We start from the raw sequence: 12,000 nt of genomic DNA on the forward strand, positions 1-12,000 counted from the left end.
TTCCAATATTCTGATTTGCTTCTCAAAAAACATTTATACTTATTATTATGTTGAAAACAGCTGAGCTTTTTATTTCAAATAATTGCTGATCTTCTGAACTTTCTGTTAATCAAAGAAACCTGAAATAATTCTACTCAGCTGTTTTCAACATAATAATAATAATAAATGTTTTTTGAGCAGCAAATCAGAATATTAGAATGATTTCTGAATGATCATGTTACTGCTAAAAATTCAGCTATTTATCAAATAATCCTGAAAAAATGTACTCGTAACCGTTTCAAATATTACTACTACTAATAATAAATGTTTGTTGAACAGCAAATCAGCATATTAGAATGATTTCTGAAGGATCATGTGACACTGAAGACTGGAGTAATGGTGCTGAAAATTTAGAAATCTGAAAAAATATATTCAAATAGAAAACAGTTGTTTTAAATAGTAAAAATATTTCAACATTTTACTGTCTTTGCTGTACTTTGGATCAAATAAATGTGTGCCTGGTGAGCAGAAGAGACCTAAAAACATTAAAAATCTAACTTCAAAAACTTTTTACTGGTAATAATAAAAATGCATATTCCAAGGTATTGTTGCATTAAATTTACAAAGTACAAATGCAAATAAATTATGCATTATCATTACCTATCCACAACCGCCTAATAGTAAAAATATATTTATTTTATTATCAATTTTGACTTTTGTTTTGGAAATAACTTGGTTGTTGAGTTAAAAATAGCAGAAATTGACAGTGCTGTCTAAAAATTAAAGTGTGTCTACATCAAATTCTTTCAAATGTACACAAACACATAGAAATTCATTCAAAAACAAAAAGTTAGGTTTTACCTAACATCACAATAGTGCAATATCATAAATTAACATTTTCTTTACGGGGCATCAGAGCTGCCTCCCAAAAAGTGCCTGTGAACTCACTAGCCCGAAGTGCTGCTTAATCCCACAATGCAGTGCATGGCGCGTCACTGAAGAACGACCATGATGGCGGCGGTCGGTGCACCAGAAGTGATTTCACAGCTGGAAAGCGCTGCCAAAGTTTTAATGGTGAGCATTTCGCCGCCGTTTTCACATCTCTGTCAGTGTGCTGTTAGCTCTGTGTGGGGGGTTCACTCTGAGGGGGTCTCGGGGCTCGGCGTTTAGCGGGGAAAGTCTCGATAAACGCGGAGCTGTGCGTGGCGCAGTGCTCGACTCACTCCATCCCGCAAAAGCCCAGCGCAGCCACCATCACCTTCATCACCATCTTCATCACCTCCGCCTAATAGCACCGCTCCGGTGACACAGTCAGTGCTTCTAATGATCGCTGTGAGCGCAGGTGTTGTCTCTCAGAGGCCTAGTTTGATCCTCCAGCCTTGTAAAAGCGCGCAGAATGAGTTGAAGTGTGTCTGCTGGAGTTTCTCCATCAGCTGCTGTAGTTACACACGCTGTTGATTCAGCCGCATGTTTGCCCAAGCACATGTTTAGCAAGACTTGAGGCAAAAGAGAAACTTTTAGCTTCTTATTTATCTCATAATAAAACCCAGTCTTTCATTTTATGCCGTTATAAGAGTTGACTAGCTACATAGTGGGCTAGCTGAAAGTTGAGAGCAGGACATGTGCAGTTAGATGGTGGCCTGTGCAATTCGTTAGTATTGTCTCTCAGCCTAGGTACCTGTCTAGACAGCATTTCTGGGCATCATACGGACAGAATTATATGAATTGAGTGTTGTGTGTGGTTGTGTAAACTTACCGGATTGGTAAAATCTCATTGCTCTTTTTATAGTTGTTCCAAACTAAAGAGTGAAAATGTCCTTTTTTAATTTTCAGCTCAGTGTTTTTATTTGTTGAATTAGCTTGCCTCTAATAGTCTGTGAAGCTTTTAGCCAAGTGTTTAGTTCTTAACTTCACAAATAAAAACATTTAGTGGTATTGTAGCCGGTTTGAGCTGATTTTAGTGGTGTTTTAAAAACATGCTGATATTATAGAATAGCGGTCAATTTAATGCAAGTGTATGACATGCATTGTTGATAATAAATAAATATTGATATCAATTGCGTTATAAATTCACAAGGAACAACATTCATGTGTGTAAATTGCGTATAATGCCAATAATCTCAAACTGCTGTCTTCCTAAAAATAATTTTCATACTGTTTTAATAATAATTTTAATACTAGAGGTTTTTGTATACAAAAACATACATTTTTTTTGCACTCCAAGGCTGCATTTATTGCATTTTAAAGAATACAGTAAATATAGTAATATTGTGAAATATTATTACATTTTAAAATAACTGCTTTTTCAGTTTAAATATATTATAAAATGTAATTTATTTCTGTGATTGCAAAATTTTCAGTAGTCATGATCCAGTTCTCAGTGCCATGATCTTTCAGAAATCATACTAATATGCTGGTTTTGGTTATTAAAAAACATTACTTCTTATCAATGTTGAAGCCAGCTGTGCTGCCTAATATTTTGGTGGAAAATGTGCTACATTTTTTGAAAATATTGTTTTGATAAAGTTTAAATAGAAACTGTAGTGAATTAGAAACTTTACTGTCACATTTGAGCAATTCAATTAATCCTGGATTAATAATTGTTCATTTATTTAAAAAAAAAAAATCATTGCACACTTAGTCTGAAATTTTTGTATACGTTTTTTTTTTCGTATACGTCATCTTTTCTTATTAAAATGCTTGCTACGGATGTGAGAATGCAGAAAATCAAGCCTTATTCCGAATTTTTCTATGACGTATAATCGTTTCAGAGGCAGTGTGTAAATGTGACTGATACAACATGAGGTCTTTTTTTTTTTTTTTTTTTTTTTTAACGTGTGAAAATTTTGGATGAGAATTTCGGACTCAGTGTGTCAATATACAGTTGTGTCAATATACAACCACAATTTATTTAGACACCTTCAACATTTCTGACATTATCACAATTTATTCACTATAGTTTAGAAAATGGTAATAAAATATGACAAGAACTCAGAGTTAAACCATGTCAGTACAAATGATAATTGAGACAGCTGTTAGTATGACAATATTTACACAACTATCAATACTTTGTTGACCAATTACTAAGCAGTGCTTAATTTTGTTCAGTCTGTGGTGTAAAAAGGTTGCATTAGGATTTAAAGAAAAAACACTTAAGCAAAACATGGTCAGGTCCCAAATTTTTATCAATTTTACTGGTAGTCCACTGTATGAACAATCTTTGGGTATAATATATCACAGTTTACTTTATTTTGCTGTCTTCACTTACATAAATGAACTATAACGTCCTGCACCCACTAGTAAATAATATCAAAAATTAAATCTGATGTCTGAATAAATTTTAGTTTGACTGTATATTAATAATCATTTGATATAACTGGAAGGATTGCATTTTGTAAAGTATAAATTAATGCCCTCGGTATTGGATTCATTTGGGATTATAAGAAGCTGGGTGTGTATAATTTAGGTTTAGTGCCATGATATTTTATTTTTTTATAAAATCACTCAAAATATTATAAACAATTTGGCTGCCATTAGATTCAATCTAATAAGGCAGTAAAGAATTTAAAGGTCCCGGTATTATTATTATTATTATTTTTTTTTTTTTTTATAACCTTGTGTTTCTTTGATCATCTCATCTTTTGATCCCTTTTTTCATCAGTCATCTATTTTGAATCCTGATTGGTCCAGCACTGAGTAGATGAGTAGTTATGAAGTTAGAAGGCTCTAGGTTTTGTAATGGTTATTTTTCAGCAAGCAGAAGGGTCAGACTGTAACAGTGGAGATCAGGTATTGATTTGTTGTTGTAGTTCCCCGATCATCAGCCAGACTCACTGATCTCACTGCAGTTGTGCTTATGCAGACTAATCACTAAAGGTTGCTAGTTAGTAGATGTATTATTACAGTTTAGTATCACTACAGTCTTTATCGTGATTTAAAATCAGTTTTTAATGGATTAATTGATTTCACTCTGCTAGTAAGTGAGGATGTATTATCAAGATGGTCAACAGACAAGATTTACGATGGATAAAATCCATTTTCAGGTATATGTGAGAGAAGTGACAGTCATATTAGGCATGTTATTTGCAAAACATCAAATAAAAATATTGAATATTTCTCCAGCTTCATGACCATATGTGACCCTGGATGTTTTTCGAAATTGAGATTTATACGTAATCTAAAGGCTGAATAGGACAATATTTGGCCTAGATGGAACTAGTTAAAAATCTGGAATCTGAGGGTGCGAAAAAAATCACAATTTCTTAGCAATGTACAATTAAAATGCTACAAATTTACCCGTGCTGCTTTGGACTAGTTATGTGGTTTAGGGTCACATATCATTTTGCTGAATGTTTTCTTTAATGGTTCAGTAGCTTCTAATGATCGTACTTCATTACGTAATTAACTGACATTGTGTTGATAAATAATATAAAGAGGCTTTGGGATGAGCGCACATGTGTCTGTCAGCACTTTTAGGGATGACTCTGCTATTGTCTTTTGCCTGCAAGGGATCAGTCCACCTTTAAAGAAGTATCTTCCGTATTTGTGTGAAGCTGAATGTGTTAAGACCCGAAATTAACTGCAGAAGAGAATGTTATCTGAAAAACAAACATACCCATTGTGTTTGTCCAGTCGGTCACAGCATCGCCGTAGGCATATCTGACAGCAGGGGCGCCGCTCGCAATTTTGGGCCCTATGACAAAATATGAGGTTGGGCCCCCCCTACCACACAAAAGCAAATCTCTGGGGCCCCTAAATGGCGTGGACCCTAGAATTGTCCTAACTTTCCCCCCCTTAGCGGCGCCCCTGTCTGACAATGACTTTTGCGTCAGCTCTGGTAAAAGTGAATGTCATACTGATAAACTAAATGACATGAGCACATTAGCTTGTTACAGCCTTAATGTTTGCAGGGCTTAAAGTATTCCGGCACCGTGCCGGATCTCCGGCGTGCGGCCGTGAGGGGAAAAAATATATATATATATATATATATATATATATATTTTAGAGCCTGCGCATGCGGTTCAATATTTTCGAGACAATTTATTTCACCTACCAATCATATGAGAGGAACGCAGCCTTAACTAACATTACAAGCCTATCAGAAGCAGAGAAGGGCGGGTCCTTGCAACACTGTATGATTGACACTCATACGTCAATGTCACGTTAGCGTTGTTAGAGAAAAAAAAATGGAGCGCAAGTTTATGAAGCCTGGGGATGATGTCAAAGGACTCAAAAATAAATGGCGCTGGGCGTGGATTGAAGAAAGTAGAGATGGCGAGCCTTTTGGCAGTTGGTGCAAGAAACTAAGAGAGCCCGGGGCTTGTTTTCTGCACGATTTGCTCGAGGAAGCTACTGTATGCCAGCAGCGGTAAGAAAGTGCTTGCTCGTCATGATTTAGGCTGTATCCGAAATCGCCCCCTATACCCTATTCACTATTCCCTACATTAGTCCACTCATTCAGTTCACTTGAAGGAGTGAATGAAAACGAGTGAGTGAATTCGGACACTAAGTGCACCGGAAGGACTGCCGCTTTTGCATAGTGTGTTTACTGTTTAATAATCATTTCAAATGGGCAGCTCCAGTAGTAAGATTAAATGATTTATCTTGAACTCTGTCACGGAAATTATGTATAAACCCTAGTTAAACAATTTAATAATCAATTCACAATGAACGTGTAACTGTTGTACGCTGTAATACGCAGTGGACGAGCGCATTGTAAAATGAACGGATAGATGATTCAGCTGCGGGCGCCATCTTCTGGTGAGACGCGGATCGTGAATTCAATCGGCACGTGACTCTCACAGTGCATAATGGCAGTGGTTCTCAATCTTTTTTGGTCGCGCCCCCCTTTAAACCTTTAAAAAAATCTGGCGCCCCCCTCCCAAAAATACCTATCCCACCTAAGACTAATAAATGATTTTACTAAGCTTAATGAAAAATTAATGCTTTCTTAGTTTAAAAAAAAAAAAAAAAAAAAAACAACAGGAGAAAAACACATGCAACACTTGAAATAAAATAGCTTAATTAAAAAAAAAATAGCACAGGGAGAATAACTGTTATTATTTTAATTCTCTATGTTATTTATTTATTCATATTTTTTTTGTAGGTTTCATGCTGTCCTAAGGCAAAGCAGGGCTTGAAATTAACTTTTTTACAGTGCTACCACGTAAAAAAAGTTTGAGCACAAAAAAAATATAGGAGCACCCAATTTATTTTTAGTAATGTGTCGATCTTGATTCTTCATGACTGATTCTGGTTGCAGATGTTTTACAAGCAAATGGGCTGATTCTGAAAGCCTTTTTTATATTTATTTTACGCCTTAAGCAAGGGACAGGAATTAATTAAAATATGAGTACATGAACAAGATATTTATTTTCTCTATTTTTAAAGAATCTACAGTATAAATAGCAAAACATAAACGACACAGTTCTTTCTTAGTTGTGTAGACAATAAATGCAGCTTTGAAGCCCTGCATTGAGCTTTTGAATGACCAGCCCCTGCCTGGGTCTGTGCTAATTCATCTATGGTTTTCTCTTCTCTTTCACACACCGATCCATCTCCCGTTCGTTACGTCCTTTGGCTGTTTACGTTTATTTTTCCGCTGATGGACCGCGCCCCCCCCCCTGCAATACCCCCCACTTTGAGAACCACATGTTCAGGCTCAGGATTTTTATTTACTTTAACCCCTGTGTTTGGTACAATTTTGTAATATGCAGTTAATATTTCATATCAGCGTACTTTTCTACACTGCTGTCTGTGAAGCTTGAGCATGCATGGATTCAGCTGGGTCTTGGTGCTAAAACTATGATCAAGAGCTAAGCAATCAATATCCACAGGGGGGAGATAGGCTGGTGACCAGAAGCATCAGATGAAGCTCAAAATATAAGAGGCGCTCATGTTGAACAGCTTTAAAAGATCAGTAGATAATAACATTAAAGTTTATCACAACTAGTTTGGACCAAATCAGGGGTTTTAAAAAATATCAAACTCAAACTGAGTGTTTCATTTTAAGCCTGATCAATAATAGGATTAGTATAGTACAGGGTTATTTTTGTAGACTAAAACTGTTAAAAATGTTTTTATTATTGCTACTTGAAGTCAATATTAAATAAAATAAATAGTATTAAAAACGAACTGAAATAAGTTAAAGTTAAAGCATTAATTTACCAACTGAAAATAACTAAAACAGAATTAAAAATAAGTACTAAAATAACACTGGCATGGTACATATTAATTTGTAGTGTTTTTAGCCCTTGTAATGCTTACATTGAAAATTAAATGAAATATGACCCTGGTCTTAAGTAGCATGGATATATTTGTAGCAACAGGAAAAAAAAGGGTCAAAATTATTGATTTGTTTTTTGTGACACAAATCTTTAGGATATTAAGTAAAGGTCATGTTCCATGAATATACTTGGTAAATGTCTCACCGTAAATATATCAAAAAATGTTTGATTAGTAATATGCATTGCTAAGAACTTTAAATGGACAACTTTAAAAGCGATTTTCTCAATATTTAGATTTTATTGCACCCTCAGATTCCAGATTTTCAAATAATTGTATCACAACCAAATATTGGTACTATACTAAAAAGCCATATATCAATGGAAAGCTTATTTATTTAGATGATATAAAAAAAGTCTTCAATAACTTTAAATCTATACATGACCAAGTTGTCTTCGCTATAGGTGTTAATTAGGACACTCAAGACTCACATGGGTTAAACATATCCTGTTGAATTGTAGTTTTTATAATACTGTCAGAAATAGTGGGATATTTTGTAATGTATCACCTGAATATATTTTAGATTTTTTTTTTGTCAAGTTAAACTGCTTTATATAATAATTAAAAATGTTATGATGCCGATTGTTTCAGTTTTCTTCTGTTTAATACTTGAATTTTTTTCAAACACTAGTTGGTGGACCCTGCACTACATTTGTAAACCACTGCACTATATTCTTATTCAATCTTAGAAATAAAGGCTCCAATAGGTTTTTTGCAGCAGTGCTATAAAATAATCAGTTTTTATCTAGCAAAGAACCTTTCATGGATCAGTTTTATTAAACAAGTATTTTTCTTTAGTGTAAAGATCATTTTAAAAAATCTTAAGAACTTTTTCACTCTAAATAACCTTTTGTGGAATGGAAATGTTAAAGATTCTTCATAGAACCATTGATGCCAGTAAAAAAGCTTAATTTTTAAGAATGTTCATGTTGAAGGTTTCCATGGCATCAGACAGGGTTGAGACTGTGGAGCAAATGAAGCAGAAGTCTGCAGGATTTAGAAAAGTTGACTGGGTGTAATTTAGTTGTTCTTGCAGCCTAGGCTGATATTCTTCAACCAGCAGGTGGCACTTGATGTTTGTGCGTTAGCTGTAGCACATTTTTCCAATGCCTTCTGGTGGAACTCAGTGCAAGAGTTGATCTGTGCATGGAAAATGTTTTTATTCTGTTTAATATGCCTAGTTAAACTGTCGGGTGATCTCAGTGTGTGTGTGTATGAAATTATTCCCTCTTCTCTCTAGTCTGGTTACTGTGAATTGGATGCCTGCTGTGCTGTAATTAGGAATGGAATGTTATGTTTAATGTTATGACTCAAGTGTGTGATGCGTTCAGTGGGCAGACACCCAGGCCTGGGTGTATTCATGTGTCCACCTGTGTGTTGTGACACGTACATCAGAAATTGCTTTATTGGTCATAACTGGGAACAGGCTGTTTGAGTTGTCATAACTTTTGGAGGCTCTTTTACAGTTTTGGAAATGTTTCTTGAACACCAAATTGGCATATTAGAATGATGTCTGAGCTTAAAGTAGTCACAGGAATGAATTATTTCAAATTGTAACAATATTAGTGTTTTTATTGTATTTCTAATCAAATAATGCAGCCTTGGTGGGCATAAGAGACTTCTTGGAAAAAAAAAGTTTTTGAATGTAGTTTATCTAATAATTGCGATAAAGATCAGCTTATATAAAAAAAAAACTCAAGTTTGGTTTGCTTGTTTTGGTCTGCATATGGAATATTTAATGTTGACCAGAGCAACATATTCAAAGGCCCAATTGTTTAACCTCTCCCATGAATGTGTTCACAGGCACCGCCGTCCATGGTAAGCACAGAACAGAGGCAGCATGCAGAGCACATATTCCTCTCCTTCAGGAAGTCAAAATCCCCCTTTGCTGTCTGCAAACACATCCTCGGTGAGTCTTACCACTTGCATCTTACAGACACAGTCTTGGTTCTTCCCATAACTTCTTCCTCATCATATTTAAACATCTTACAGGTCACCAGTGACTTGCCAGTCTTTTCAGAAAGCACAGACTATACATTTCAAATGTTTATGTCTTCTAAAGGTTAATTTATCAACTATAAATGACTAATTGATCAGTTTTCGGAAAACAGCTATTAAGAAAGTTAATTATCTTTAACCTTTATTTAATTGATTAAAGTACAAAAGAAAAAATTTCAATGGTTTCAGTGTCCAACTTTTAAATATTTTTGTAAATTTAACCAAATTAAGATTTTCATGGCTGCAATACACTCCAAAAAAAGTTGGGAAATGTCAACTTTCCTTTTAATTACAATGTTTAATTGTTTGGGAATTGAGGATACTAACACTTTATATTTTGCAAGCAAAATTGTTGTCCAATCTGGCTTAATAAAAAACTTCAGATGCTCAGCAGTCTGTGATCATCATGTCTGATTTTCCTATTCATGACTAGTCATACATTTTTAATAGAAGACAGATCTGGACTGTAGGCAGGCCAGTATAGCACAATTTAGTATGTGTCTACGAAACCATGCTGTTGTAGCACATGCAAAATGACACCTGGCATTGTCTTGATGTAATAACCATGGATGTTCCATGAGAGACACCATCTTGATGGCAGTACATGTGTCTGTACAATCCCAATACATGCCTCCATTTCAGTGGTACCTTCGCACATATTCTAGTCACCAATGCCGTTTGCTTTGCTGCACCCGTTTGCGTTTTCATCTGTCACTGATGGTCCCTTTGGTCTTTGGTACTGAGAACTCAACATCCATTTTTCCCAGAAACAAGCTGGAATGTGAACTCGTCTGACCACAGCACACATTTCCATGGTCTTTTTGACTATCTGAAATGAGCTCTGACCCAGAGAGCCCCATGGCATCTCTGCATAGAATTAATGTATAGCAACAGAAAAAAATGGGTTAAAATTATTGATTTTTTTTTTATGACACAAATCTTTAGGATATTAAGTAAAGATCATGTTCCATGAAGATACTTGGTAAGTGTCTCACCGCGAATATATCAAAAAATGTTTGATTAGTAATATGCATTGCTAAGAACTTCAAATGGACAACTTTAAAAGCGATTTTCTCAATATTTAGATTTTTTTGCACCCTCAGATTCCAGATTTTCAAATAGCTGTATCACAACCAAATATTGGTACTATACTAAAAAGCCATACATCAATGCAAAGCTTATTTATTCAGATGATGTATAAATCTCAATTAAAAAAAGACCCTTATGAATGGTTTTGTGGTCCCAGGTTACATTTAAAAAAAAAAATACGTATAAAAAATGTCTTCAATAACTTTAAATCTAGACATGACCAAGTTGTCTTCGCTGTAGGTGTTAATTGGGACACTCAAGACTCACATGGGTTAAACATATCCTGTTGAACTGTAGTTTTTATAATACTGTCAGAAATAGTGAGATATTTTGTAATGTATCACCTGAATATATTTTAGATTTTTTTTTTTGTCAAGTTAAAATGCTTTATATAAATGTATAGCTTTCTGATTGAGTAACAGATATTGAAGTTGCATTTATTGATGCAGCTGCAGAATGTGTTAAGTGACAGCAGTTTTCCAAAGTACTCCTGAGCCCATGTTGCTATATTTAACACCGCAGCATGACGGTTTCTAATGCAATGTCATGCACATTCACCTGAGGTGTCTTGCCTTGCCATGCACAGACTGACATTTCTCTAGATTTATTTTGCCTCTGTCCCAACTTTTTTGGAGTATGTTGCAGCCATGAAAATCAAAATTTGGTTATTATAAGAATAAGATTATTATTATAAGAATAAAATAAAAAGTTGGCCACTGAAAACAGTTTGTTTTTCTTTCTACTTTAGTCAATTAAATGAAGGTTAAAGAGAATGAACAGATAACTGATTTTATGGCATTTCACAAAATGTCCCAACTTTTCTGGAATTGGTGTTGTATGTGATTTTGTTGTTACTTGTATGTATATGTATAGTTATGGCTTCTTAAGAAAAGGTTATTTTAATGTAAATTATGTATTGTAATGATACTGTTAATGTTGACGTGAATACAGCCATTGCTGCTGATGTGGTGTTAAAACAAATAAATCAAATTGCTTTGGCCTGATTTTGTTTGATAAAGACATCAAACTACAGTTCATTCTTTGTTTTTGCTTGAAGTATACTGTAGCCTTATTACATTTTTAATGGCTAAACTAACAAAACTCGATTGTGAATAAAATTAATGTGTGTAATAAATGAATAAAGAAGAATAAGAAATGAATGTTGTCTTTCTCTTTCCACAGAGACTAGTAAAGTGGACTATGTGTTGTTCCAGGCAGCCACAGCCATTATGGAAGCTGTGGTTAGAGAATGGATTCTTCTGGAAAAAAACAGCATTGAGTCCCTCAGAACATTCCTCCTCACCTATGTCTTACAGAGACCCAAGTAAGTGTGTGAATGAACATAAAATATGTGTCAACATATGGTTGTATCTCTGGATAACTTCTGAAGCCTTTTCTGTTTTGGTCTGTATTTAGCTTGGCTCAGTAAGAGTGCACATCTTTTACCTAATCTTTAAATTGTGTACATTTCTCTGTTCCCTGCAGTCTGCAGAAGTATGTTCGAGAGCAGATCCTATTAGCAGTAGCAGTAATAGTAAAGAGGGGCTCTCTCGACAAATCCATCAACTGTAAGAGCATCTTCCATGAGGTCAGCCATCTCATCAGCAGCGGAAATCCCACAGTGGTAAGGTCAAAGAGTTTGCGGCGCTA

At 34.9% G+C, this 12,000-nt stretch overlaps 1 protein-coding gene across 1 annotated transcript in view; it reads left to right on the forward strand.

The window, feature by feature from the left end:
* The first annotated feature begins 963 nt into the window (after positions 1-963).
* Positions 964-12,000, forward strand: part of xpo4 (exportin 4) — a 44,377-nt gene continuing 33,340 nt past the window's right edge. The window contains 4 exon segments of the mRNA XM_073845786.1: positions 964-1,053; positions 9,067-9,172; positions 11,533-11,674; positions 11,836-11,974. Coding sequence (XP_073701887.1) covers positions 964-1,053; positions 9,067-9,172; positions 11,533-11,674; positions 11,836-11,974 — 477 coding nt within the window.

The sequence above is a fragment of the Garra rufa genome, chromosome 8, assembly GCF_049309525.1.
Source record: "Garra rufa chromosome 8, GarRuf1.0, whole genome shotgun sequence".
Taxonomy (NCBI): domain Eukaryota; kingdom Metazoa; phylum Chordata; class Actinopteri; order Cypriniformes; family Cyprinidae; genus Garra; species Garra rufa.